This window comes from Aspergillus foveolatus (genome assembly GCF_047715535.1).
Source record: "Aspergillus foveolatus strain CBS 279.81 unplaced genomic scaffold BDW70scaffold_11, whole genome shotgun sequence".
In the NCBI taxonomy this organism is placed as follows: domain Eukaryota; kingdom Fungi; phylum Ascomycota; class Eurotiomycetes; order Eurotiales; family Aspergillaceae; genus Aspergillus; species Aspergillus foveolatus.
This window is the reverse complement of record NW_027396075.1, coordinates 470095-496469: the sequence shown is the minus strand read 5'-3', so window position 1 is coordinate 496469 and position 26375 is coordinate 470095. Positions and strand designations below refer to the sequence as shown.

The window sequence follows — 26375 nt, the reverse complement described above, 5'->3', positions numbered from 1 at the left end:
TTGTTGATGCGGCGGACGCGTCTGGCGAGCGGGTTCTGCCAGGCGGTGAGCCTATCAGCTTGTGCAGCTATTGCGGTGCGGAAACAATCAAGGACTTGCGATCAGATACGGAATCCAATTCCCTGAGATACTTAACAGATAGTGGCTGTTTTTACTTGCGACTTTAATTATGGCTGCGGTGAGTTTGACTCTACAGTGTCATATCGTTCTTCATCGCTCATTCCTGAGATAGCCAATTTCTACCGTCGCGGAGTCCAAGGAACTCCGGGGTCTGAACCTCATCGCTGCTCACTCACACATTCGGGGACTCGGCGTAGATGCTGACTCCTTGCAACCGAGACCGGCTTCTCAGGGCCTTGTTGGCCAGGAGAAGGCTCGAAAGGCAGCTGCAGTTATCCTTCAGATGGTCAAAGAAGGCAAAATTGCTGGACGGGCTGTCCTAATTGCAGGCCCGCCCAGCACAGGTAAAACGGCTATTGCGATGGGTATGGCACAGTCACTCGGGCCCGACGTTCCATTCACCATGTTGGCTGCTTCTGAAATTTTCTCCATGGAAATGTCAAAAACGGAGGCCCTGACACAAGCTTTCCGAAAATCCATCGGAGTGCGAATCAAAGAAGAGAGCGAGATTATTGAGGGTGAAGTGGTAGAGATTCAGATTGATCGAAGCGTTACTGGGGTAAGTCACTTGAGCGAAAGGCGTTAGACTGTACTGACTCGTCCCAGGGCAACAAACAAGGGAAGCTCACCATCAAAACCACCGACATGGAGACGATTTACGATATGGGAACGAAGATGATCGATTCGATGACAAAAGAAAGAGTTATGGCTGGAGACATCATCTCGATCGACAAGTCGTCTGGCAAGATAACCAAGCTAGGACGCTCCTATGCCCGGTCTCGCGATTATGATGCTATGGGCGCCGACGTCAAATTCGTCCAATGCCCCGAGGGAGAGCTTCAGGTCCGGAAGGAGATTGTACACACAGTGAGCTTGCATGAGATTGATGTCATCAACTCGCGTTCGCAGGGCTTCTTGGCGCTCTTCTCTGGTGACACTGGGGAGATTAGGAGTGAAGTTAGGGATCAGATCAATGTTAAAGTCGCAGAGTGGAAGGAGGAGGGTAAGGCAGAGATTATTCCTGGTGTCCTATTCATTGATGAAGTGCACATGCTCGACATTGAATGCTACTCCTACATCAACCGGGCCTTGGAGGCGGAGCTTGCTCCGATTGTGATTATGGCAAGCAACCGCGGCCACTCGCGAATTCGGGGAACGACATACAACTCCCCACACGGCTTGCCGCTTGACTTCCTTGACCGCGTGGTCATTGTCAGCACACAACACTACTCGGCCGACGAGATTAGGCAGATCCTGGCGATCCGCGCTCAAGAGGAAGAGATCGATTTATCTCCAGACGCCCTGGCCCTTTTGACGAAGATCGGCCAAGAATCCAACCTGAGATACGCCAGCAACATCATCACCACATCACATCTCCTCAGTCAAAAGCGGAAAGCCAAAGAGGTCAGTGTTGATGACGTCCAGCGGAGCTACCGATTGTTCTACGACCCTGCTCGCAGCGTCAAGTTCGTCAATCAGTACGAACAGCGCTTCATTGGCGATCAAGGAAACGTGAACTTCTCGGCTTCCAATGGGGACGCCATGGAGATTTCGTAAACATCTTTCGCAATCGCATTTAGATCCTTTCGGTGTTCAATGGACGGAGTATCTGAAGACAGCATGACCCTTTTGAAGGGCATAAAGGGCGGTTATATCTAAAAAAAAGGCTGTCATCGGGTTGCGATGCTTTTCGCGCACGTCGACTGATTATGTACGATAATCCTGGCGCTTGTTTGCGTTTGCGGCTCATCATGGGTATTTGATGTTAGGGTTAATTTAGGTCTATGACGAAAAGATTTATGCTTTCGAATTGGTATCTTATTGCTACTGTATAAAGCTTATACAAAGCTGGCATTACTATCCCACTCTCCAGGGTCTCCGACTCTCCTGAATTCGACCCCTTCCCCAAAGTAGCCTGCGCCCTTCCATGACTCCATCGTGGGACCATCGTAGGGCCCATGTACGACGCCACCATCACGGGCATCAGACCAACGGTACTCCCACATTACTGGGCCGGTATCTCCGGTTGCTGTATCTGTATTCTGAGGGGGATCTACCCACTCCTCCCCGGTCTCCTGACGATATTGCCGGGTGAGCATCTCTCGTTCAGTATCGTAGATCTCGGCTTGCCCTCTGGCCATCAGGATGTCGGCTGCGCCTGTGACAGCCTCAATTGCCTGCTTCCTCATCACCTCTTTAGGATCTTCCCCCGCCATTTCTGTATCTTGGTCACCCTTCCGGCTTTTGTTCCGCTTTGTTTGCCATTTGGGTTTCTTAGGAGCACCCTTCCCTATCCTCGCCAGTGCATCCAATGCAGTCTCCCCGCGTTGCAGCTGAGTGATGAGCGTTCTGAGAGCATCCGACGTCAGCACACTATCATTCAAACGGTCCTTCTCTTTCCGTGCAGCCTCTCGCTTCTCAGCCGCCTCTTTGGCAAGCCGGATATCCCTCTTTGACACTCCCTCCAGCCATGAATCGTGTATGGCATCAGGATCCACGGCTTTCCGGATATAGTTTCCTTGCTCATCAAATCGGCCCTCTTCTTGCTCAGCACGCATATTGAACGCATCCAATAATGGCGCATGCTTTTTCTTTGCCCCAGCGCCTAGTTCTTCGTCCATGCCGCTGTCAACCCTAGCACGGTCTTCCTCGGCAACGTCGCTCTCGCTTTCATCATCTTCGTCAATATTAACTTCGCTACCACCCTGGCTCAGATCCACGCGTAGTGTTCGCCCGCTCCTGGACGACGCAACCTGACCTTCAATCTCGTCGTCTCGTAGAAACCGCACATTTTTCTTATTCTTTCGTAGCGCTGCGTCGCCGTCAATGTCCTCAGCACCAAAGTCCTCCTGTAGCTCGGCGAACATGTCGTCATCGTCTGCTTCCTGTTTTGCTTCATTTTGGCGTGCTTTTTTTGAGGATCGCGCGTCGAAGCCTTCGTTGTCACTGTCTGATTCGTAGCCATCTAGATTGACGGCTTTTCGCCGAACTTGTTGCCCACGCCGTCCTATTTCGTCTGCGTCCAATACTGCGTCATCTTCGAGCGCGTCTGGAGCAAGAGTGGACGGATTTCGCAGGTCAAATCGCGGTTTCTTGGAGGCACCGGAGTCGTCGACATCTTCCTCATGGTGGGTGCGCGTAAAGTCTTCACCGGCCCGTTTCGGCCGCGGGAGTGAGGTAGACATGTTTTGTTGATTTCAATCAACAGTCAGTTCTTAGAATATCATAGCTGATGCTACAAAGTTTGAGATTTAGACGGCTCCCGGACGCGACTTGTCTGGGGTCGGGTCGGAAAATCGTTGTGGAGCCTTTGCGTCACTGCGGGCGATCAAAGAAACTCCGGCCTCACTTCCGCGTCCCAACTTCTTACTTCAGAGCTGAGATTTGAGTAGAGATCTTTTTTTTTGCTTAGTCTCTTCCCGAACACGGAATCTTTGCTTGACGACTAGAAGATCGGGATTGAACAACCTTACAGCCCACCATGGTGCGTGCAGCCTCTCTCGACAGTGTTTACCTCGCTTCTTGGGTACCTGCTGACTTGAACAGTTCCGAGGTAGCTACTGGGAGGATGATCCCATGGAAGGAATGATACGGCATGGAGCAACACGCCGCTTTGATGAATACTACCGCTGTTACCCCGTGGCCATGATGCCCGGTCCTGAAAGAGAGAACGTGAATCACGGCGGCAAAGTCATTATGCCTCCCAGTGCTCTGGACAAGTTAACTCGACTACATATCACATATCCCATGCTATTCGAGCTACACAATGGTGCAAAAGAGAAGATGTCCCACGCTGGTGTGCTGGAGTTTATTGCTGAAGAGGGGAAGATCTACCTACCATACTGGGTAAGTCATGGTGGACTTGATAGCTTGCCTGGTATATCACTCTTGCTAACGAAGCTACACCATAGTTGATGCAAACGCTCCTGCTCGAGCCCGGCGACCTAGTACAGATCAAATCGACAGACCTTCCCCCCGGCCGCTTCATTAAACTCCAAGCCCAGTCGACCTCTTTCCTCGACATCAGCGACCCGAAGGCGGTCCTAGAAAACGCCTTTCGGAATTTCTCTTGCCTTACGAAGGATGATGTCTTCACATTCGCCTACAATGATCAGGTGTATGAAATGGCTGTGCTGGAAACGAAGCCTGCGAATGACACGAACGCTATATCTGTTCTGGAGACCGATCTTGAAGTCGATTTTGCGCCACCGGTTGGGTACGAGGAGCCGCAGCGCCCGAGTGGCACTAGCACACCAGGGAGCGTAGTTAGCGGAAGACTGCCGGCTGGCGGGCTTCTCCACCCACACGGCACCATGGCCCAGTCGATCAACTATGCAGCCATAGCACCAGAGTCTACTGATGCTGCTGCGGGTGCACGGGCAGTTTCCTCGAACTTCCTGTCCGGCGGCCACCGGCTGAATGCCAAAAAAGGCAGCAAAACCCCAACGCCAACGGCGTCGACTCCCACGCCGGGAGCAACAAACCCCAGTCACCCTCCTCCCGTTAGAAGAACGAATGGCCCACAGCCACTACGCCTACCACCTAATCAACTATTCTTTGGCTATGCCATAAAACCTGTGCCGAAACGAGACGAGAGCGGAAGCGTGGTTGAGCCGGAGAAGCCTCGTTTCCAGGGAACTGGTCAATCTCTCAGAGGAAAAAAGAAAGGTATAGAGGGTTCGTCTACGCCTACTTGAGAAAATAGAGTAATTCGCACTTTACATGGTGTATGGACATGCATTACGGGCTTCTGTGTTCAGGTTAGGGCGGTGTGCTTATAACGAGTGCATCGTATTCATCTCAACAAAGCCATTGCGGGCCGGTCCTGCCATTTTGAATGCAGTCCAGACCGCGACTGTAGGTAACCTGTCGCGTCTTCCGTAGATATTAGCTAGTCTATGGTTGAATATGACTCTTTCCCTCATGCCTCCATCTTGACCACACTGCTGCCACCTCTCGCCCTTGGCAAAATAATTCACCTTGCTTTGCATTAGGCTTCACAAAAGCTTGTCTCTGTCCCTCCAATGCTCGGCTCTAGATACAGAGACCCACTTTCCTTCGCCCTCTTGGCCTATATTCACAGTGATGTTGAAGCTACAGTGTAGCGGGAGCTCCGAGCCTAGTCCAAAGTCGCCAGGGAACAACAAAGTAAACTCAGATGACATACGTTACTTCTCTGATTTATCGATAGCTGTTCCTGAAATCATCTCCAATTATTGACTTTCAGCCTACAACCTCGAACAACAGCTCACTCCTATTGCTACCACCACCAATCACAGCAAGTGGGTTCCAGCTAACACAATGGGCCATGGACACTCCTATGAGCTTATCACAGAAGGTAGATGAAGTGCGAAGGAGGTATCTTGACGGGGCGCTGGAATACGATATAAACAGTCCTTCCACAGCTCATACCGCATGTCGTCGCTTCGTCCGATAACAAGAAAAGACCTTGAACGCCAATACGCAATACATTGTCTATGATACATCGCACATGGCGGCTATACCGTCGAGGACATCTTCATTAACTGAAAGAAGTCTATCACAACAAACAGCAGCATGGAAAAGAAGCGTCCGAACCCTTTACGGCTTTCAGCTTTACGCTTTCAACTTCTCTCCATCGCCAATCCGATTGAATGACGCCGGCTCTCATCATCAAGTTCTCTAACACACTCAGAGGCTGTTCGCTTCTCGACTAGTGCGTGAAGCAAGATATATGTAACAACGTTATGGACAAATGTAGGGTTTTGTCTTGTGTTGGGTGGGTAATGTGGACGTTACCCATTGCCTTAATGAGTACGACAGGATTCGACAACCTTTACAACCTGGTTAAGGCCATTGTTAGCTTTGGATAACACCTTTCACAAGAGTCCTTCTTTATAATTTCTCTTGAATATGCAAATTATGCAGCAGTAGAAGAAACAGTCGACTTAAGGACTTGTATCCCGCCGTCTGAGCTATCCTGATCTACACAGGATATTAGAACATTGGCTAGCTAACTGTCCAGATTCATGAACGCTATTCGAGGACTAGGACTATGCCTATCTGTAAAGCCTTTGAGAATACAAGCGAACCATCCAGAAGCTACGAGCAATACGGCCTCTTTATCGAAGCGAAAAGACGCCTTGCACCTCTGACCTCTGTAACATGGAGCACAGTTCCTTCTCTCTGCTTCTGTTAGAAGTGAACCCTCAATTTCACAACTTGGCAGTGTCAAATCTTCTCCTTTCCTTTCCTTCCTTCCTCCCTCCCTTTCTCTTTATATATATATATATATATATATATTTGTTTTTGACCCCTATACCACAAAACAGTTCAGCTGCACAGCAATGAGTCTCATCAAGGAAGAAATAACCCAACCACTTCCTGTTTGTAGGTGCTCACTGTGCCGTTATGCCCATTCATAGATGGGCGCAGACGCTCAAGTGCTCAGAATAGTTGTTGCTTTTCAGTGACTCATTCGTAGTCTGAATACAGTTTACTGAGACACTATCTCCAGCCGTACCCCAAAACAGATATCATCTCTAAACCAAAAGAAACCCATAATATTCAATCACATCGCGCGACCGAACTGAATAGGGGGATTAACCTGGACACCTAGTTTCTTCGCCGCATTCAGGACCCATTCTGGTTCACGCAAGAACTGCCTCCCTATTAACACAGCATCGGCCTTGGCCTCAACGCCCTCCTCATCGGCTCCCTGGACAATCTGGGCCGCAGCATCAGGCTGCGTTATGAACCCAACAGCGCCGACCAGTGTCTTCGCCCCAGAGGCCCTGAGCTCCTTGCGCAGTCTCGCGGCCATTTCGGTCTGGTAGTCCGTGAAGAAATGGAACTTCTGATCTTTATGGTTGCCCCCGGAGCTCACATCCAAGAAGTCCACTCCAAACTCAGGCAGATACTTCAGCAGCTCGATACTGGCCTCTAAATCCCAGGATCCAAAGTCCTTCGCAGCAGGCTGGTCCTCGATCCACTCCGTCGCACTGATACGCAGAAACAGCGGCGTCCCCTCTGGAATAACCTCGCGAATCGCCAACGCAATCTCACGCAGGATCCGCGTGCGGTTCTCAAAGCTGCCTCCGTACTGATCTGTCCGAAGGTTCGTGACGGGGCTCAAGAACTCGTTCACCAAATAGCCATGCGCAGCGTGGATCTCAATCACATCCACACCCGCCTTAACAGCAATCTCTGCACTCTTCGCAAACGCCTTGACGATCTCCTGGATCTCGGCCACGGTCAGTTCCCGAGGAGCCCAGTATGAGATATCCCCAGGTTCCCACTTGTTCTCCTCCCCGCCACTCGGGCCAACAACATCCTTTGGCCACCCGAACACCCCCTCATCAGCCTTAAGAGCCCTCACCCCCCTTGACGCGGCCAGCGACGGCGCAACCGTGCTTCCCTTCCGCCCGGAGTGCGCCAGCTGCACACCGAACTTTGCGCCCTGGGAGTGTACGAAATCCGCAACGCGCTTCAGGCCCTTGAATTGCTCAGACTCAGTACCTTCTTGCCAGATTCCCGCATCGTTCGGCGAGATGCGTCCGTTCGGCTGGACAGCGAGCGCTTCAGTGAAGACCAGCCCTGCCCCCTTCAGTGCAAAGTGGCCCAGATGTGCCAAGTGGAAGTCCGTCAGGGCGCCGACTGAGGGTGAGGATGGGTCGGACTCGGAAGAGTACATGCACATAGGCGCGACGATAACGCGGTTCTTGAGCGTTACCGAGCGGATTGTGAGCGGGCGAAAGAGGGTTGGTGTTTCCTTGGCTGCTGGGTTTATAGCTGCGCCAGGGTTGGTGGCCGGTGTGAAGTAGGTGAGCCCTGGGGCTCCAGGGTAAGAAGGTGAGGGAGCGGTTGCGAGGTCTGACATGGCGGGTGTGTTCTAGGATCTGGGGACTGGTTGTATGGTGCTCTAGACCGCGGTTGACTGCGACGTATACTGATTTGCGCCTTTGGCATTGCTTTATATCTGCCATATCCTGCTAAGTTGTGTATAGTAACTCGACTTATGCACGCTGACAAATCAGAATGGAACCTCGGTGGAGGTTGGAATTTTGTAGAATTCTAAATTAGCGATCGGCGTTTAACGCTCCGAGGTCTAGTCCTTCTTCTAGATGGTTTTTCTCCGATGTATCTGTATGGGTTGATATCGAAAAGCCGTTTTCTGTCTCTGCTTGCGTGATTTTGATCGTGTAGAACGCAATTGGCTGATAACAATCAAGCGAAGCATGTGTCATGACTATCCGAGATCATTTTCGTTCATTGCTCATATCGACAAAATAGCTGTCTATGGTCTTATTCCTCTATACATGAATCAGATCAGCCTTATGCAGTACCAAATCCTCCATACGCGCCTTGCAGAGTACATATTTTCGTATGCGTAAATGACCCGCTTCGACCTCACCTGCCAAACATCCTCGTAACGCACGGCTGAGTTTAATTCTCATCATCCAAGAGCCCCGGCACATTCTCGAGTAAGTACTCAACAATCGCGTCAGGCCCCTTCTCGACCTGTAAACCTTGCGGAATGGCATGCAGCTTGATATCGGGCTTGATGCTACGCGCGATGGACTGGATCTCAGCCGCTTGTTCGGCGGACCACATTGAGGCAGAGAACTGTTCCCGTCAGTACCTCAATCTAACAGACTCATCTTTCATCCAGATCTGAAGGCGAATTGAGCTGGAACTGGGTTCAGGAAGTTGCGGCGTACCAGAACGTCAGGCTTATGCTGCGTCACTTTGGGCGCAACCTCTTCAATAGCTGTGTCTTTGTTAGCTTTATGTTCTCGATTTCTACCGAGCAGGTGGGCAACGTACACTCGCAGTTATCAACATGGATAATGGTATACCGGTCCTTGAGCGCCTCGACCATGCGGCCGATGAGGCGCTTGGCCCGCTCGGGCGCGGTGTTGACGGTGATGAGGGTGAAGGGGCCTTTCGGGGAGGACATTTTGAATCACAGTGACTTGTATATTGTAGTTGTGTGTCAGGAGAAGTTGGGTTCGTTGGAATAGCAAAGCTTAAAGAGCCTGGGGTATTGGTATACGGATAGTCCCCCTCCCACATCCCCACGATTCTCCCCACACTGCAATTGCACGGATAATCCGAGAGTATGTACATATGTTATGCCTGAATGTCCTATTTGACAGTACAATAGTCGGTGCATATATCGCTTTGAATTCCGACCGGAGACGCCACTGTAGGCAAGGAAAACCCTAAACAGGATTTTTAAAGTATACTCTAAAGGTTGTGTATGCCCGTACACCGTGTCGGCTCATAGTCGATCGTACATTGAGAAGCGGAGGTTATGAGTTTAGCCCAGCGGAACACACTTTATCCGCCGTCAGCCCTGTGATCGCTTCAGTGGTTACAGCTCATACAGAACAAACGAAATGTCTAAGAGGAATGTAACTCCGTATATATCGTCCTTGACCGCTGCTAGATTTCTGATATTTAGTACTCTATGACCCGGCCATACTGCCAATGAAACCCAGCTCAACCACCATTCTTTCGGAAAGCCGAGTTGAATGTGCCGGCTTCGTTGGGGCAGGCCGATCGGAATGCCGATGGATAGATATGGCACCACTGCAGGTGGTCTGATTTTGGCCCCGATAATTTCGGCATCTTTTTTTGCTAGACGTGGGCTAGTTCTCTACTAGTAAGTGTTCGTCCGTGGGGAAGTCCTTTATATTCTCTTGTACCGTCTAAATCCGCTGCGTTTCTCTATTCTATCCCAGATCTATCCCAGAGTATTCCCAGACCATGTCTTCAAGCCATGACTAAACAACCAAAACAAAGTTCAAATGTGTCGCATACTAATCGAGCATCTCTTAAGCTACTCTTTCATTGACGGCCGGAGAGAGCGTCCTTTCCACTGCAGAGCAATTGTCGGTAGAACACTGACTCCGACCATAAGCGCCACGCAGACACCAGCGCTCGCAGCGATACCGACGGTCTCGAACATGCCCGGAAACCTGAATACCTGTTAGCGAGGCGAACGCGCATCGAGTCAAATTCAACATTACCAGAACGGTCCGAGGAAACCCCAGATCTGCCGGACAAACGTGATACAAACGCCGACGCTGGAGGCATCTTCGGGGTGGCAGTCTACCGCATAGGTGATAAGGACGGTTGTCACCAGCTGGTTGCCAACGGCTCCGATGGCAATGCCGATAATGGGAGCTACATTCCACTTGCCATCCTCGGCCTTCTCGGTGCAGACGAGGAAGACGATAATGCCGACAATGGAACAGGCGTAGCCCAAGTAGCTGAGCCAAAGTCGGAACTCTGGCTCTGGTTTTCGCTGCACTCGTTTCGCCCGCATGTTCATCCAAAGATCGGATAGGCGGCCACCGAGTTGCTCTCCAATGAGTGAACCAATGATAGGGCCTAGGAATTGCAGTCCTAGCTGTTCCGCATTGAGACCGAACTTCCCCTGCAGCAGCTGTGGCACTTCAACTGTGGCCAAGACATTGCTGAGGAGAAAGATCATGGAATATGCAGCAGCAGGTACAATGACACAAGGTCGGAAGCACAGTCCCAGTGGTTTGATGAACTCAGACCAGTGAAGAGGGGTAGGATCAATTCGTCGAACCTTGAGGTATTCTCTCTTCCACGCAGGCTCTTTGGGATCCTCGTTGGTGCCGATATAGCGGGTTTCCGGTCCGAAAAATAGATACAGGATAAACTGAACTCCATTGATCTGGCCTGACGTTAATAAACAGCGGTTCAAAGGAAGATCAGGGACCTACAATTGCTAGGACCCAATAGATCCAAATATAGCTTGCCCGGTAGGTCACGAAGCCGAAGATAAAAGGTCCCAGAGGAATTCCAAGCGTGAGGAGCAGCGTCCACACACCCATATACTTTGCTCGGTCCTTCTTGAAAAACGTTTCCATAACAACACCGCTTCCGATTGCTGGGCTAAACGTCAGCATGATTCAGGGGCTGGACTCCTGAGCAGGGTTTTTACCTGACGCTGGTGAAATGAAAAACGCCTGCAAAGCTCTGCAGGCTGCGGTTGAGGCATAGTCAGGCGATTTGGCACACCCGACATTGCAAACCAAACTACAGATCAAGGAAAGCAGGAAAATCGGGCGTCTGCCGTATCGGTTGGAAAGCGGCTTCCAAAATAGGGGCGCACCACCCAGAATAGCGATTTGCAGAGACGTCAAATAGGTGACCTGGTGAAGGGTGACGCCGAATTCTTCGGCAATCGTTTCGTAAGCAGGGATGATACCGGCAGCTGCAAACGTCCCCATACAGGCATGGATGGCTACTAGAATAAGATTGGCGATTTTCTACCCAGAGAACACATCAGTCAAACCTCGTCGATTGCTCTTTGTCAGGGGAATTCTCACCTTCCAAGAGGGCCAGTTGTAAGGATCCGCAGGGTCCATGCTGGGGATAGGATCCAGTTCCAAGGTGCCGTGACGCTCCATCAGAAAATCGCGGTGTGCCGTCGAGATACGCGAGGCCACTATATCGGCATATGTTGAAGGGATACCCGCCTCTGTGCTTTCTACTAGGTCAACCCCATTTTTCAACCCTTGCTGAGGGATCTCTGTTTCGGGAGAGTCCCCAGCAGTGTAGGTGCGATGCATCTCCATAGATGTAGGCATATTGAGAGCCGGCGAGGATTAGTCGTCGTGTTCTGAGGCTTTTATCGAAGAACTCTCAACCCCTCTCCTGGATTTGTTTCTCTGAAAGATTCTCTGAAAGGTATCTAAAGAGACGTTGAGGGAGAGGCTATTTCGAGTACGGCGGCTGGCTGCCTGGAAGGACTGGAAGGAATAAGAAGCAAATGGTTGTGGCGTCTCGGTGAGGATCGAGCACCATCTGCCGGATGCTGAGCAAGAGCCAGTCCCGCACTCATCTGGGCAGCCGGGGAATATGGCTCTCTCTGGCCTATCGGTGTCCCATGGTTGGCTAGTTACGGGCGTTCTCCCCCCGGGGGGAGTGACATTACTGTGGAGCTTTCCTTACTCAGTCAACCAGGCGAGCACCATTGGGAAGGCCTCGCGGAGAGCGTGACACCGGGGTCTCCCTAGTTCTCCACCATGCGAACGAGTGAGCTCGCTTAGATACCATACTCTAGCAGCAAATTTGTGGCCGCGCTCTCGACCAAGCCCTTAACTAGTGACGTCTCTGACGAGGCACTGGCTTAGTCTGAGGCAGCATGGTCGTCCGTCGACGCAAAAGTTCGGAATTCCCGAGATGATTCAGCGCGTCGTATACGGACTACAGTCCTATCTAAGCGCGTACTATGAGAAAAAGCGCATCTACTGCTTACAGGCCCAGGATCTGGACCGCAGAGTCGTATTGTTTAAGCGTTGAATTACTGGCTGAATTGGCTTCGAAAGCTCGCTTAGGGAAAGAGCTAACCGTGATCGGGCCACCACCAAATTGCCGTCGAGCCACGCGGCTTCCCAAAGTTTTCACACTGTTACAGTACAAGCCGGGCCAAGGTGTTGACCCGAACCAGCACCGATGATCAGGTGCCTGAATGCATACTGTGTAAAGAGCATTACCAAGACGCAATTACGCAAGGCAGTAATAATAGTGACAATCACAGGTCCTGTCCGACGGGAAACCGGCGTGCTCCCACTTATATCGCGTCAAGAGCGCATCATTGCGTATGCTAGAATGCTTTATGATTAGGCTTCGGGAAAAATAATCATCAATCCCGTCGGGATCCAGGGGTAGACGCAGCCGAAGGCTGCCAAGTGTAAGCCCAGAACGGTGGCTGAAGGCTTCAGCCCGGCAAAGGATGGATAAGTTTCGGATCGCAAGACGGCACTTTGGTATGATTCTCGGGAGAGTCGAGAGCGAGACGCCAAGAGCCAAAGAACCAGAGTCTCGACAGGCTTGGTGACGCTTAGTCACGCCTCTCTTAATCTCTTTCCCACAATCTCCACTCTCCACAATCCTCCCACAGCCAATCTCTCCAACCTCCAGGCTTCAAATTCTACTCTCCACTCCCCCAGACCTGTGTTTCTGCTGGTGCCTCCTTGTGGATGGATTGTCGATGAATTGTCGGCTTAACCCGCAATTTACTACTGCTGGACGATGCCACCATCAACCACATCCCCAGGGGCCAAGCCTCTGATATGTCGAGTGTGCGAGAAAGGATTCTCCAAGGCTGAACATTTAAGGGTTAGTATATACCTCGGAATAGTTTTCCCTTGGCGGTGGAGACTCGATGGTTAACGCCGGCATTTAGAGACATGAACGTTGCCGTAAGGACTCCCCAAGAGAGCACAGCTTGACGCGGAATGTGCCGAAAGTCGAAGCAGAAACAAAGCTGACCGGCAACCTGGCATAATCAAGATACCGGATCTAAGCCGTTTGTCTGCAAAGAATGCCGTCGCCCATTTGCGCGCCAAGATGCCCTGACCCGCCACGAGAAATTGCATACCCGCGCCGCTGCGACCAAGCAGGCACAGGCACAGCAGTCCTTGCAGGTGCCCCAGGTGACCTCGTTGGACACTCTGACCTGGGATGCTGCTCGACCACCGGCCGAAGCCGCGGTGTCAACGTCCGCAACAGACCGGCCATGGATGGCATCTGATGCTCAGCAGGCGTCGGGGTTGCAGGGTGTAGCCTCAGACCTCGACTTTGCCCTAATATGGCCCGACTCCGAGAATTTGTTCCAGAGTATCATGTCCTCGGATTCTCCGGACCAGTGGCAGATACCTCTCGGATCTCTCCCTATCCCTCCAGTCGTGCAGGATGTGAGCGGTATGAATCTTGGCTCTCCCAACTCTTTCGATGACCGAGCCTCTTCTATCGGCACGATTCCCACGGGCGGGAGCCATCAGGCTGTCCGGGATGTTTCGGACATGGTGACAAGCTCAGTAAGATACCTACGCGGCTCCTGTGACTGCTATGAAGCGTGTAGCTGATGATATGTAGTCCTCCAGCGTAACTGCTGCGATAAAGGCGACTTCGATTACATCTGTATTTCTGGACGAATGTCTACACATGTTCTTCGTACGGTTCATTCCGACGTTCCCGATCCTGCATCGAGCAACCTTTGTTTTCCGCGATTGCACCCATCCCCTACTGCTAAATGCTATGGCCCTCGGGTCCCTGTATCTCGGCCCCAAGGACTCGGTTGCGAAGGTTTGTCGAGTGACTCTGGCAAGACCAATCCTATCTAATTCTCTATAGGGAGAAGCATTATGGAGGCTAGCACATACAGCGGTTTCGACCTCGGTATGACAGATACCTTGCAAAGGAACAAGGACTGTGAGTCGCTGATGATCTCTAGTGGCAATCGTTGATCACGCACCGCGGCCCGTACGACGCTTGCAACGGCGTACAGCTTCTGCTTACTGCTCTTTTGGGACAAATATATGGGGCCTTGTCCAAGGTACGTTTTGATGCAAGCCCTTGCCACTTCCTTGCCCTAATTTCCGTATGTAGAGTCGAGCCATTCGCACCACCAGCCAGGTTTTCCGTCCCCTCGGCTTCTTCTGGGCACGACACTGCGGCATGCTAGATAGTGAACCCTTCTCTATAGAGGACGTACCATTCCCCAATACACCCAGCTCCGAGAAAGACCGCAAATGGCGAACATGGGCTGCGCGAGAGATCCAGCAGCGAGCCCTGTTAGCATACTATATCCTAGATGGACTCGTGGCACAGATGTCTGGTGATGGAGCTTCCACTCGCCACGTTGCTAACCCGCTCACTCTACCCAGCAGCGAGGCCGCATTCGACGCCAATAGTGCTGACGAGTGGTTAACGCACATGCGCTCTCAGAAAGCAGAACAACCCTCCTTCCGACTCATCTTCCGCTCCCTCTTCCCACCAACGAGTAGCTTCCGAGCTCTCGACTACCAATTATCCGCCTTTTCCCTCCGCGTAATACTCGAAGGCCTCCAATCCCTCGTCTCTGATTCAGACGAGTGCGACCTCGCCGCCGTTGGTGTCCCCGGCCGCTCAGATGTCCGACGAGCCCTCGCCCAAGTGCACGAAACCATCACAATGAGTATCCACCTCTCCGCCCCGGAACGCCTCGAGGTCCTCCTCCGCTGGCACACCATCTGCCTCGACACCATGATTAATTCTACCGTCCTCTGCCGCCACGTCTGCGCCCGCTACGACATCCCGCAACAAGTTTCTGGCGGTTCGCGCACCCTCCGGCCAGGCTTCGACATGCTTAACTGGGTTAACACCGAAGACGCCCGCCGCGCCTTACTCCATGCCATCGCTATACAAGACATAATCGAACAACTCCCTCGCGGCCGCGCCCACGTCATCCACATGCCCTCTTCGCTTTTCGCCGCAGCAACAGTCTACGTCGTCTTCGCTCTCGCAGGTATAGCGAATATCCATCTCCCACGCACAATCGTATGGCAGGACGCGCTGCTCTCGCATGCGGACTTGAACCTCGGCTGTGAATCTGGATTCCGGCCATCTACAGGCTCTGAAACGAGCCGTTTTGTAACGGAGGGACGGACGGATTCTCCACCCGGGGTTGCGGCGGTCCGCAACCTTCTTTATGAGATGAATTCGATGCAGAAGCTGTTTCGGTGTCTAATTTCGCAGTGGGGCATTGCGCATGATATGGAGGAGATTGTCAACCAGTGGATTATTTTATGTCATTAGATTTCTTTTGGGTATCGGCATCTGGCATCTTTTTTTTGGATATCATCGGGGGCGTTTCTAGGCGGTGGTGGATGGGTATAGTACAGCGATTTAGGCTCTCATGGCGTTTATTTATTGATAACTCACGAAGCACGACCTAGTAGAGATGACAAAGCGTTTTTGTACCTTTTGGTTGAGAATTCGAGTACTCAGCATGTACATGAAGTTGTTCTGTGTTTGTTTACTTTAATTCATTCATCAATCTGAGTGATGCTTCATATCCAGCAGCCCAATCGAGCAGGCAGCTTTGTATGTACAGGAAAGTAAAAGGAGAGTAAGAGACGTCAAGCAGATATGTAATGCAATGCTTGTGATGCTTGCGATGCAACTGTAAAACAAATCATAAATCCAAACGACCCAAAGAAAACGGGGTATCGACTCTATGCAGTCTAATGAGAAAACTGGATCAAGCACGAAATGGCCAATAATGAAGGTGAAGACAAAACAATGCGCGCCGGAAGTGGAATAGGAAAAATGCTCGTAGATAGCAGAAATGACGATGCGAATGCTTGGAATGCGACGTGAAGCGGACTTATATAGGAGGCTTGTAAGCGGAAGGAGATCGAGAGGTTTGCTGCTCTAGTTTCATAAATGCCTTGGTCATGGCGGCCCCAACTTCTTTAAATAGGTCGTGCATGATGGACTCGGACTTTATGAGGCATATGCCGTCTTTCAGAGCTCGTTCCTTGAAATATGGCAGCATGCTTTCCCAGAATTTGCTGAATACTGTCTCGATCGGCATCTGGGCGGGCGGGATTTCGGATCGAGTAAGGACATTCGAGTTACCAGGACTCTGTTTCAACGGTGGCTTGACCATAGCCTCCAACTCGGCCAATTCGGTTCGAGGACGTGGCGCTGCTCGGTCGGGAGAGACCTCGTCTTCCCGGGATCGCTTTAGACCTGTCGTGGTTTGGTTGGCCGGCGGATCGTAGAAGGTCGAGTGTAATTGTTCTTTAATATTCGATAGAAGCTGTCGATTGCTCGTTAAATCATTGTTCAAGGCACGGAGTTGATTAGACCGTGCAATGGCCCGATAATCTTCAATTTTCCGATATCGAGCCCAAAGAGCAGTGGATTCATCCTGTTTAACTGGCGATTGGGAGGAGTTGGTGGAAGGCGGAGTGACGAGGGGTCGAGCTTGAGGTTCCGGGTCTGGAAGGCTCCTGACCCAGTCCGCGACTCTCTGTAGTTTGTTTTTTGTCGGCACTTCAGGCTCCCGTCCCACAAGCTGGCCTAATGCCTTCTCTCTTTCCAGCTGTTCCTTGTATTTGTCCATTTCCTCCCATCGATCTAGCAGCTTGCGGATCTCTGGGTCGGGCAAGTGCACAGGATCCGGTTTTATCCCGTTCTTGATGTCGTTTTGATATATAGCACGATTTGTGATGTAGTCGTTGATGCGCTTTCTGCAGGAATAGTGCGAGTAGCGACGACCAATCTCCCTTTCGAGAGCCATCTCGATTCCGACCCAAAATTGTGAAGAAGTTATGTTGCAAACTTCGTCGTATCTGGCTCTCTTCTCGCAGACCTTGATCAGAGCGGCCTGCTCGATGGTATTGAGCGGACCGCGCTTGGGTTTCCTGTTGACCGCTGCTTCCGTTTGCCTCTGGAGGTCTGATTCATTCTTGCGAAAAACAGTTATACCCTGGTCCATGCTCGTCCCGGTCCTCCTTGGCCTCCTTCTTGATCGATTAAAAGATAGGGGTTTGAAGCGAAGCAGAGAGGACGGGGAGGAGGAAGATTGGGTTACATGTCGGGAGCTGAAAAATCCCCGCCACTCGGAAAAAAGCAAGGAAAGAGCGCGTTCTCCGGTCACTCCGCGTCAGGAGTTTGAGACACGTGAGACGGAATACCCTCCGTCTTTCTTTTTTATTTCGCCATCTACACGGACGCCAATCGATTCTTTTTGACGGGAGGCATGCTGAAAATGTCGGGCTCCGATCTATGACCCGAGATTCATAAACGTTCCACGGTCGTCTCACAGCCGTGTTGGTTGCCGGTCGCTCGGAAACGCCGCTCCGTCTGCTGATTTACCTTCGACAAGATTCGGTGTGCCAACTTGGATAGGTCATGCAATACGAACCTACCAATACGACTTTTTGCAGGAGATAAACATCCGTATCTTATGTGCTCATCTGCCCACCATTGAATATCTTGTTCATTTTGTTGAAAAAAAGGCCCTTCTATCATCGCATTGGGAGTCTAGGATTCGACAATCCCTTCTAATTCATGCCCATGCCCTAAGCCGTCTTGTTGCTCTTTTGCGAGCTTGGGCATGAAGGTCATTGTGTTAGATCAGTTTCTCGATTATATCTCATCGCGGATTGTGTCTAGAACATACTGCCGATCTCAGACCTCGGCAACTCAGCAGTGTGCCGTAAAAGGAGCAACTTAGCCCTAGCTAATGCCCCTGATTACCCGCTAAGTGAGCCGGGGTGCTTGTCAATAATCCTTGCTGGTCGGCCTTGTAGAAGATGGTTGTCGGCAATGATGAAAGTCGGACGGTTCATTCGTTGAGGTCGAAAGGGAGCGAGCCATCGCGCTCTAACCCAGTTATGAGGTTTTGCTCAGCAGTCGATCGCCAGACACAGACCTAATCCCAAACGATGCACTCAGTGGACGATGGGAAAGGTAATCTCGAAGAGAGCTAAGCTAGAGTGTGCAGTAGTGTGGGAAACTTCTAGGGTGGATAAGTGGAATACTACACTCTACCTATACTAGTGCCTCCACGGTGTCACCATGTGATCGCGACTTTTGGCTTTGGATAGACAACTCACGCATCGTCAATCCCTATCTTTCTCCCTAAGCTCGCAACTCAGTCTAAATACCCCCACAATATGGCGTCCAGGGGTCCAACTCCATCACTCCTAGAAGCAACCTCTGCGCTATCGCCCGAGAATGGTTCCCCAGATCGCTTGATAGCCAGAATTTCCCGCGACTGGTGCACGCAGCAGTACATCCAATCTCCATTGGCTACACTGTAACTACCAGTTAGCAATGCTAACTAAAAGCACAGTTCCGTCCTGGGAGGTTACCTAACGGCCCTGATGCTGTCCGCCGCCCGCAGATTTATCAACAGCAACGCAGACGCCGTAGCCAAATATCCCGACCCCATCCATGTCTTCATCCAGTTCCTCCACAAGGTACCACCGGGCCAAGTCTCCTTCTCATGCAAGATACTCCGCGCCACAGCCCGACTATGCGTTGTCAAGGTGGACCTGGAGCTCCTTCGAGAGTCAGAGTCGGGGTATGGCGAGGCGCAACAGTTCCCTGCATGCATCGCGATTGCTACTTTCGCCAATCTGGATAAAGAAAAGGGCCTGACACAAGACTCTACACAATCGAAGCAACTAGGTGCACATCCACCCCCGTCTCGAGAGACAGACTGCGTCGCAATCGACGACCCCGTGGTAGATGCAACTCCTGTCACCCGAAAACTACACTGGGTTGCTCCTCGCTCTGCGGACGGTCTATGGGGTCACCGGCTAGGCGGACTCCAGCGCGAAGTCTGGCTATCTTTTCGAGACGGATCGCCAATTTCAGATCTTCTTCATTTGGCGCTGCTTGCGGACATGGTAAGCTCAGCTTCAAAGATCTGACGCTTTGGTCCCCTTTCTGGCATGATCGCATTACATCCTGTAAAATTTATTATTACGTATGGAAAACCCGCGGCTAATGATATCTTAACCTATATACAGCCCCTCCAACCGCCTGCAACTCACACAGCGGGCTTCTATTCGCGCTATGCCCTCTCCACCCTGTGTCTTTCGGTGGAGTTCAAAAAACGGCCCGACCCGAGCACGAAATGGGTCTTGGTGCGGTCGAATTCGCACAGGGTTGTGGACGGGCGGTATGATGTGAATGTCCAAATTCTAAACGAGGAAGGAGAGATCCTTGCGCTGAGCAATCATGTGGTGTATATCTCAGATTTGAGGAAGGACTCAAAGAGAGCGAAAATGTGAAGGGACTGTTTATGCTAACTCTTTAGCCACTGCCGTTGTATTTGACATTGTTATTGGAGCATGCTCGGTTTTGTTTTTTTTTTGTTTTATACTCCTTGAATCCAATCCATTAAACTTGGATCCTGTGCTTGTAGATGATCTTGAAAGGTTGATTCTAATCGGTCATTCAGTTGGCGGGGGACTGGAATATGGACCTTCGGTTTTGCAAAGTGTTTTTGCCTATAAATTACTACAAATTACAGTATTACATCAACTGGCAAGGTGGCCGAGTGGTCTAAGGCGCACGGTTCAGGTTTACCTGATCCTGCTTTCTAAGCTTCCGTGTATCGAAAGGTGCGTGGGTTCGAATCCCACCCTTGTCATTTTTTTTCCTTCTAAATTTTTTATTGTCCTTTGAATGACAACTTGGAGGTCGAACACAAAACCTTGATTAAAAGGGGAGAGTCACTCTGTATGTACTTAAAGTTCAAAGTCAGTTAGTTAGTATTGAAGGAGTTGTTGCGGACCAGGAGCAAAGAAGATGGATCACTTGAGGTAGCTCTCATTATACTATGTGTCTTGTATCTGCATGCTGGTACTCCATTATTTCCGGCTGCCTACTGCCTATATATGTTGCCTACTTGTCTTGTAGTCTAAGCTGCGTTCACAGAGTAGGGCACAGTTAGGCGTCAATAGCACAACAAGTGGATCTATTCTATCATCGTCCTTCAAGCATAAACCACAAGTACATAATAACCTTGTGCGAGCCGACCTTGTTCATCCCAGATCAGTCCAATAATGATATTCCCATCGCATGCTGCTAGACATTCTGACAATTCACCTTGTTTGCACAATAACCGCCAACTAGGTCTGAAAAGTAACCAAAAAATATGGAGGCAAGCGACAGACATGAGGGTGCAGAGCAACCCAGCGGCAGGTCAGGCAAGCCAAAGTTAAGGCAGTTCCTAGTCTAAGCAGTTTCCTCATCAATACGATCCATGTTCACAAAGTTTCTCAGAGGCACACGAAAGTCGGGTACGCAAACGTTTCTGCCTGCCTCCAGGAGTGAGAGAGGCAACTGGCAAAATTTTATATATTCGTCGCTGTCTGAGTCCAGGTAGGACACTGCGCCCACGAACGCCGAACGTATCGAACTTCTCCTTGGCAGGGAAAGCTCAAACACATACGCTTCACAGGCATAGTGACACCAGCTTTGTCTTTATCACTGGGAACAATGATAGCTTGCATGAGACAGTTAGCAGCAAGCCTGCAAGACCAAGACTGCAAAGAGTTATCATGGTTCTTCATCGCACTATAAGCTTTGCATGAACCAGTAACCATTACTGGAAATTCTGAGCTCACACAGTTAAGTGCAGTCAATGAGTCAAACCAGCTCTTGAAGGTGTCGAAGGCCAGCCAGATGAAGGCAGGTGAAAAACGCGTGGAAGTAAAAACAAGATATCAATGTTGAAAGACAAGTATCAGTATAGGAGATGCTGAAGAATATGCAAAAGAAGAGAGGTTAGAAGTCTAAGGTAGCTAGAACCAAGCAGATTGCTCCTGGCCTGTGTTGATCTTGAGAGAGGGATGTTACATGAGAAGTGAAGAAGAGTAGATTCAGGCAGGGAGAATATTAACACAAGACCTTGCCCCCTCAACCTGGTTCACAGCTCACTCCTAGATCTCTTAAATCTTGCCCAATCCTCTATTTCTCCCTTTGTTCTTTTGTATTCCTCACGCCTTACCATCTTTCTCCTTCGACTTATCCACTAGCTAAACGAGCTGTCGGCTTTCTTCTCTGTCAAGACTCTCTTACATTTCTCTCCTCAAAGTACCGTCACCATGCCTATGAAATGGACTCCTGAGAAAGATCAGCTTGTTAGTTTAAAGCCCCCTGAAAATCTACCTTCTGCATCTAACTAACCAGTCTTCTCACACTGTAGCTCTTATTGAAGATCCTCGAGACTCATGACTTCAGACTGGATCCTAAAAGGGTTGCTGAAGTCTGGCGTAAGTCTCGTCGCCCATTCTTTATTTCCAAGTCCGAGTTCAGGCCTAACCAACAAACCCAACATACAGCGACCATCGAAAATCAGGATAAACCTACTCCCCGTGCCATCACTGAGCGTCTCGCGCGCATCCGCGCGATGGTTAAACCGGGAAAGAGCAATAACAGCTCCATGATTTGCCCTCGCTCTGGATCCAGCAGCTTGTCTCCTGCATCGAAGAGAGGACGCAAACCTGGAACCCCGAATTCAACCCCTCGGTCTGGCCAGCGGAAGAAGGCTGCAGATAAAATCGAAAACGGCAAGAACGTACCTACCCAGAACTCGCAGCCCAAAAGCGATATGGACCTTGATGATGACGATACTACTGTTGCTGCGGACGCGGAGCACGAATTGGATACCGATTTTGTTACGGGGGAGGTCGACAGCATTTCCATCAAAACGCCTACCAAGAAGGGGAATGGACAGGGGCTCCTCAACTTTCCTACGTTCAAGGTTCCATCGCTTCCCCCAGCCTCGAGCCCTGCTGCTGCTACCGCTGGGTTAATGGGCTCCAGACAGACCCAGGAGGGATCTGATGTTCAAGCTGGAGTTAGCTTGGGCTTGAGGATCGGAAAGGAGGCTCAGCAGTCACTTGATGTTGTTGGTGACGGAAGTCCAGTGAAGCGCACCTCCAGGGCCCGCCGGGCTACGACCAAACTCGGCTTAATCAGCTATACTTATCATCTTGCTGATGGTGAGGACGGGTTCGGGGGACATACGGATGAAGTGGACAGTTCGGCATCGGACTATGTCCCTGATAGTGCCGTTTTAGATGAGGAGGATTTTGCATAGGTGGCCTTGGACTTCCAGCTATTTGGTGTTTTGTTTTGCTCTTGATTGATGGATGGATGTTGTAACTGCCAAGATAGAGTCTTCGCACGGACAGGAACAGTACGACAATTGAGTTAGGTATGCCGAAATGCTAAACAACTTCTTCAAATTACGGCTCTTCATCGCCTGGGCAAAACGCGCCCTCAATATTAAGGGCGCCCAGTTATGTTCCGATACCATCCCGACGCAGGTGAGTTGCTCTCTGTCTTGACAAGCACTTCCGTCTCGATATGAGTGCTGCATATGTGATTACTTGTGTCTGCGCTTCTCATACTCTAGATTTCTTGCACCGTTAACCCACACCGACCAACGCCCAGCAACAGAACAAAACAACCTTCTTAACCCCGCTAGAGAACATATTCGAAATACCTACTCAAGCTGTTCCTCTTATACGAGCTATGCCCTTATGCTCTTGACGTTCCACGTATTACTCGCTAGTCCCAAAGCGGACCCCGCATTCCTTATAAAACCCCGGATGTGCAATATGATGCACGATACACCATCAATATGACAGACTCGGAGGTAAAAGATGCCGTTGCGTCTGAGCTGTCCAGCAGCCCATTTGCCTGCTCCTCACTCGCTCAGCTTAGTGGAGGAACAGCCAATTTCGTCTATCGCGGCGTTCTCTCTCGGCCTCTTCCAAATGGCACGACAACCGTTATTGTCAAGCATGCGGAAGAATATCTCGCTTCAAACTCAGATTTCAAGCTGACTGCAAAGCGATGTGTATGACTTGTCCTTTCTGTTCGGGACTCAGCGTGGCTAACAGTTATAGTTAGTCGAGGAAGCCGCCTTGCGGGCCCTGGACGGCATGCAAAGTGAGACCACGACAAAGGAAGACTCGGACTTTGATCAGAAACATCAGGTAACCGTCAAATCGCCCAAGCTATTGCATTTCAGCCGGTCGACATATACCCAGGTCATGGAAGATCTGCCCGACTCTGTAGACCTAAAGACTTTCCTGCTCTCATTTGATGTCTCGGAAAGGGTCTCAAGGGAGTGGGTACTGTCTATCAGCCGCACTATAGGTTCCTGGTTACGTTTATTCCACGTCTGGAGTATACACCCAGCGCAGGCGGAGTTTGCAAAGCAACTTGCCGAGAACACGGTTATGCGGGATCTGAAGTTTTCTATCAATTACGACAGTCTCGTGAGCATGATTGATGCATTCCCTGATATCCTCGGGGATAGTCATACCAGTTCTGTCTTTCAAAGAGTTAGGGACGCTGCCGCTGCTGAGCTGGAGGATGCGGACACCCAGGACGGGACTATTGGGCCAATACATGGCGACCTTTGGTCTGGAAAGTATGCGAATCTCCTAACCCCAAGCCTGTTATACTCAACCTTGCAGTTCAATGCTGACAATACCAGCGTCTTGATTCACAAAACTGCGTTTGAAGATCAAGCAGCATCACCGACAACCCCGACCCCGCTCTTCATCACAGATTGGGAACTAGCTCAGCGTGGATCTCGAGCTCTTGATTTAGGGCAAATGATCGCGGAACTGTACATGCTCAAGCACTACAAGGACATTGATGCGGGATTGTGGGTTATAGAAGGTTTTTTACAGGGGTATGGGTATCAGCATATCCCGCAAAGGATCGCCTTCCGAACGCTCATCCACGTCGGTGTACACTTCATTTTCTGGGGTAGTACAACACCCGGATGGGGGAGTCAGGAGCAGATTCACGATTTAGTCAAACTTGGTAGGGAACTGGTTGTCAGGGCGTGGGAGGCTGATCGGACGTGGTTTGATGGGAAATTTTGGGAGGTGTTTTTCAAGGCTAGGACCTAGGTGGACACGACGGACTGTCCATCTTTTCAGCAGACCAATGAGAAAGAAAAACGTATGTCGTATTATAGCTTGTCACTATCGTGCCGGAGAAACTAGAAGGCGTGGCCGGATATCCCACATACAAGGCTACCCAGTACAATCGCCGAACCGCCAGAAGCCCTGCAAAGTTGCACAAAGATATTCGATCATGTCTCTGTCTCATTCACTACAATAAGAACAGACTAAGGTTCCATCTTGATGGTTCAAATGTTGTGTTTGGAGATTTCATCAGGCGCACAGCAAACGGCTATGGAGTGTACCCAGATCTCCCCGTTAACTGACATGCTTCTCTCGCACTGAAAACCACCCTGCGCCCAGGACATCTAGCTTCTGAATCAAAATCGAGTCTGCCACGCGGATCAGGCCGCTGGCTTGTTCATCATGCTGGCTTCTCGTCATTCGGTGCGGCAACATCGGGCAAAGTATGCTACAGAATTGGATCTTGCCGTTCCTACGAGCCGAGTAACCTTAGGCTGACAGACGTCATGACGCAAGACACATCACTTGTTTGTTGCTATTCGAAGAACTGAGGCGTGGCTAGGTAGGGCTCAATATTACAGGCCCAAACGCCTTCTCATGAAGGAGCGAAGAACAGTAGAGAGATCGAGTGGAGACGATTGATCTTGCACGGTCTAGCTAAAGTCTGACCATTTTGCTCCCGTAAACGGGGATGGTTTGTATTCTTGACCACTGCTAGCTTGTCTTAAGAAGTATTCTGTGGCGACGTACATGGAATCAAGCTCATATCCCTAGCTTTCACATGACCGAATCTTACCCTGAAAAGCCACTATCCATGAGTGTTAGCCAGCGCGAAGTTTCTCACCCTTCCGATACCCTATGAATGCGAGAGCCCAATCTGAAGTCCTAGGCGAACTCTTAGATAGCCAACTCAAATCCGGTCAGTCGAAGTCCGTATCAGAAGCCTCCTTTTCCATAATCAGAAGAGCATCCATCTTGATATCCTCTTCTTCGCCACCATCACTATCAGCATATTCGTTGGCCCTAGCAACAGCCATTCTTTCCTTCCCTTTGGACTGGCCCCTAGCCTTTTTAGTGGGACTCTCTTCCGGATCAACCGAGTTAAGATCCGCACTTTCATTATCGGCTCCACCAGCTGTTACAGCCGCCGCATTCTTCTTAGCCAGTTCCCTCTTACGTTTCACGGGAGTCGTTTGAGCAGAAGGACGTGAGTTGGGGCCATCATCATGTCCATCATCGTTATCGCCTCCTTCTTTGGCAGCAGTAGAACCACAACCCTTGGCTTTTTTCTTGATGCGAGAGACACGGCTCATGACGGCTACGGGGTGCAATCTGTGGATGAAGACACGAGAGTCCGTTAGCATATAAACTTTGCTTTGACTGGAGTTGTCCTGATATAGAGTCTTGTAGAAAGGAAAGGAGAGAGGATAGTATACTAAAGGGTGTGAGAGACTTACCGGGGCCCATTATCTCTGCGATGGCCTTCCAATCCATCGTAGTGGTGCTTGTTTGTATGATAGCACCTAGGAGCTGGAAGCGAATTGGGTGAGTTGGCCTAATTCATTTTCATGCCTTACGACAACGCAGGGAGAATCGATAAGAATAAGTGATCGGTGCTGTACGTGCCTTGGCGTCCGCCTGGTCGTTCCGGTTCATAGGCATCTTGGAGTGATTGTGCGATGCTGATGAGTCGATGATTTGCTGAGTTCGAGTTTGTGAGGATGATATGGTATGAGGCAGATGTGGATGTAAATCAAGTCAACAGTGTTAGGAGTGAAGCTGCTATGATGGAGAAAGAAAGCGGTCAGATGGTTCAAGTCTAATAAAGGCGCACTCGGCTAGATGCTGGCGGGAAGTGAATGAAGAGGGAGACAAATGTTGGAGAACAAGAGTTGCTTCACTGCTGCCTGAGAGTGTGAGTAAAAGAGAAGAGAATAACACACGCTATTTACCTCGCCAATGATACACCTTTGAACTAAAGTG

The 26375-nt window shown here is 50.5% G+C and overlaps 12 protein-coding genes and 1 non-coding gene across 13 annotated transcripts; 7 read left to right on the top strand and 6 right to left on the bottom strand.

The window, feature by feature from the left end:
• Positions 1-115: 115 nt before the first annotated feature.
• On the top strand, positions 116-1897 carry rvb2 (RuvB family ATP-dependent DNA helicase reptin). Its single transcript, XM_073736087.1, has 3 exons — positions 116-178; positions 233-679; positions 727-1897. The coding sequence occupies exons 1-3, from the start codon at positions 170-172 to the stop codon at positions 1675-1677; spliced, it is 1407 nt and encodes a 468-aa protein (XP_073598330.1). The 5' UTR covers positions 116-169; the 3' UTR covers positions 1678-1897.
• Position 1898: 1 nt separating this feature from the next.
• BDW70DRAFT_13192 (GYF domain-containing protein) lies at positions 1899-3322 on the bottom strand. The gene has a single exon (XM_073736073.1). The coding sequence runs from the start codon at positions 3303-3305 to the stop codon at positions 1959-1961; it is 1347 nt and encodes a 448-aa protein (XP_073598329.1). The 5' UTR covers positions 3306-3322; the 3' UTR covers positions 1899-1958.
• Positions 3323-3464: 142 nt separating this feature from the next.
• Positions 3465-4867, top strand: BDW70DRAFT_131889 (polyubiquitin-binding protein UFD1). The gene is made up of 3 exons (XM_073736070.1): positions 3465-3604; positions 3667-3966; positions 4032-4867. Exons 1-3 carry the CDS (start codon positions 3602-3604, stop codon positions 4815-4817), a joined length of 1089 nt encoding a protein of 362 aa, XP_073598328.1. The 5' UTR covers positions 3465-3601; the 3' UTR covers positions 4818-4867.
• Positions 4868-6398: 1531 nt separating this feature from the next.
• BDW70DRAFT_131888 (NADH:flavin oxidoreductase/NADH oxidase) lies at positions 6399-8207 on the bottom strand. The gene has a single exon (XM_073736069.1). The coding sequence runs from the start codon at positions 7976-7978 to the stop codon at positions 6671-6673; it is 1308 nt and encodes a 435-aa protein (XP_073598327.1). The 5' UTR covers positions 7979-8207; the 3' UTR covers positions 6399-6670.
• Positions 8208-8347: 140 nt separating this feature from the next.
• On the bottom strand, positions 8348-9137 carry BDW70DRAFT_131886 (uncharacterized protein). The gene is made up of 3 exons (XM_073736068.1): positions 8926-9137; positions 8820-8869; positions 8348-8724 (listed from the first exon to the last, which is right to left on the bottom strand). Exons 1-3 carry the CDS (start codon positions 9056-9058, stop codon positions 8545-8547), a joined length of 363 nt encoding a protein of 120 aa, XP_073598326.1. The 5' UTR covers positions 9059-9137; the 3' UTR covers positions 8348-8544.
• Positions 9138-9943: 806 nt separating this feature from the next.
• Positions 9944-11729, bottom strand: BDW70DRAFT_157932 (putative MFS transporter; the record flags this gene model as incomplete). Its single annotated transcript, XM_073740440.1, has 5 exons — positions 9944-10082; positions 10134-10810; positions 10860-11026; positions 11081-11408; positions 11469-11729. 5 exons carry the CDS (start codon positions 11727-11729, stop codon positions 9944-9946), a joined length of 1572 nt encoding a protein of 523 aa, XP_073598325.1.
• Positions 11730-12889: 1160 nt separating this feature from the next.
• Positions 12890-16009, top strand: BDW70DRAFT_13141 (C2H2 type zinc finger domain protein). The gene is made up of 7 exons (XM_073735983.1): positions 12890-13263; positions 13331-13346; positions 13438-13964; positions 14023-14232; positions 14281-14325; positions 14381-14482; positions 14536-16009. The coding sequence occupies exons 1-7, from the start codon at positions 13177-13179 to the stop codon at positions 15721-15723; spliced, it is 2175 nt and encodes a 724-aa protein (XP_073598324.1). The 5' UTR covers positions 12890-13176; the 3' UTR covers positions 15724-16009.
• Positions 16010-16294: 285 nt separating this feature from the next.
• Positions 16295-17679, bottom strand: BDW70DRAFT_148636 (uncharacterized protein; the record flags this gene model as incomplete). The annotated part of the gene is made up of 2 exons (XM_073738894.1): positions 16295-17441; positions 17651-17679. 2 exons carry the CDS (start codon positions 17677-17679, stop codon positions 16295-16297), a joined length of 1176 nt encoding a protein of 391 aa, XP_073598323.1.
• Positions 17680-18273: 594 nt separating this feature from the next.
• On the top strand, positions 18274-19841 carry BDW70DRAFT_13135 (thioesterase family protein). Its single transcript, XM_073735970.1, has 3 exons — positions 18274-18712; positions 18776-19334; positions 19458-19841. Exons 1-3 carry the CDS (start codon positions 18597-18599, stop codon positions 19719-19721), a joined length of 939 nt encoding a protein of 312 aa, XP_073598322.1. The 5' UTR covers positions 18274-18596; the 3' UTR covers positions 19722-19841.
• A 135-nt stretch (positions 19842-19976) lies between these two features.
• On the top strand, positions 19977-20083 carry BDW70DRAFT_t64. Its single transcript has one exon. It is a non-coding gene; the product is annotated as a tRNA-Leu (tRNA).
• A 1459-nt stretch (positions 20084-21542) lies between these two features.
• On the top strand, positions 21543-22540 carry BDW70DRAFT_157928 (uncharacterized protein; the record flags this gene model as incomplete). The annotated part of the gene is made up of 2 exons (XM_073740439.1): positions 21543-21578; positions 21644-22540. 2 exons carry the CDS (start codon positions 21543-21545, stop codon positions 22538-22540), a joined length of 933 nt encoding a protein of 310 aa, XP_073598321.1.
• Positions 22541-23086: 546 nt separating this feature from the next.
• Positions 23087-24374, top strand: BDW70DRAFT_157927 (kinase-like domain-containing protein; the record flags this gene model as incomplete). The annotated part of the gene is made up of 3 exons (XM_073740438.1): positions 23087-23305; positions 23355-23884; positions 23951-24374. 3 exons carry the CDS (start codon positions 23087-23089, stop codon positions 24372-24374), a joined length of 1173 nt encoding a protein of 390 aa, XP_073598320.1.
• Positions 24375-25312: 938 nt separating this feature from the next.
• On the bottom strand, positions 25313-25705 carry BDW70DRAFT_157926 (uncharacterized protein; the record flags this gene model as incomplete). The annotated part of the gene is made up of 1 exon (XM_073740437.1): positions 25313-25705. The coding sequence occupies one exon, from the start codon at positions 25703-25705 to the stop codon at positions 25313-25315; it is 393 nt and encodes a 130-aa protein (XP_073598319.1).
• Between the last annotated feature and the right edge of the window lie 670 nt (positions 25706-26375).

Excerpts from the sequence above, each read along its gene's own strand:
- rvb2 (XM_073736087.1), top strand. Across the intron at positions 680-726 it reads TTGATCGAAGCGTTACTGGG|GGCAACAAACAAGGGAAGCT; the intron begins GTAAGTCACTTG and ends GACTCGTCCCAG.
- BDW70DRAFT_13135 (XM_073735970.1), top strand. The coding sequence starts at position 18,597 with ATGGCGTCCAGGGGTCCAACTCCATCACTCCTAGAAGCAACCTCTGCG. Across the intron at positions 18,713-18,775 it reads CGCGACTGGTGCACGCAGCA|TTCCGTCCTGGGAGGTTACC; the intron begins GTACATCCAATC and ends CTAAAAGCACAG. Across the intron at positions 19,335-19,457 it reads TGGCGCTGCTTGCGGACATG|CCCCTCCAACCGCCTGCAAC; the intron begins GTAAGCTCAGCT and ends ACCTATATACAG.
- BDW70DRAFT_131888 (XM_073736069.1), bottom strand. The coding sequence starts at position 7,978 with ATGTCAGACCTCGCAACCGCTCCCTCACCTTCTTACCCTGGAGCCCCA.
- BDW70DRAFT_131886 (XM_073736068.1), bottom strand. The coding sequence starts at position 9,058 with ATGTCCTCCCCGAAAGGCCCCTTCACCCTCATCACCGTCAACACCGCG. Across the intron at positions 8,870-8,925 it reads CCATGTTGATAACTGCGAGT|CTATTGAAGAGGTTGCGCCC; the intron begins GTACGTTGCCCA and ends ACAAAGACACAG. Across the intron at positions 8,725-8,819 it reads AGCATAAGCCTGACGTTCTG|TTCTCTGCCTCAATGTGGTC; the intron begins GTACGCCGCAAC and ends TGACGGGAACAG.
- BDW70DRAFT_13192 (XM_073736073.1), bottom strand. The coding sequence starts at position 3,305 with ATGTCTACCTCACTCCCGCGGCCGAAACGGGCCGGTGAAGACTTTACG.
- BDW70DRAFT_131889 (XM_073736070.1), top strand. Across the intron at positions 3,967-4,031 it reads AGATCTACCTACCATACTGG|TTGATGCAAACGCTCCTGCT; the intron begins GTAAGTCATGGT and ends GCTACACCATAG.
- BDW70DRAFT_13141 (XM_073735983.1), top strand. The coding sequence starts at position 13,177 with ATGCCACCATCAACCACATCCCCAGGGGCCAAGCCTCTGATATGTCGA. Across the intron at positions 14,233-14,280 it reads CCAAGGACTCGGTTGCGAAG|GGAGAAGCATTATGGAGGCT; the intron begins GTTTGTCGAGTG and ends AATTCTCTATAG. Across the intron at positions 14,483-14,535 it reads TATATGGGGCCTTGTCCAAG|AGTCGAGCCATTCGCACCAC; the intron begins GTACGTTTTGAT and ends TTCCGTATGTAG.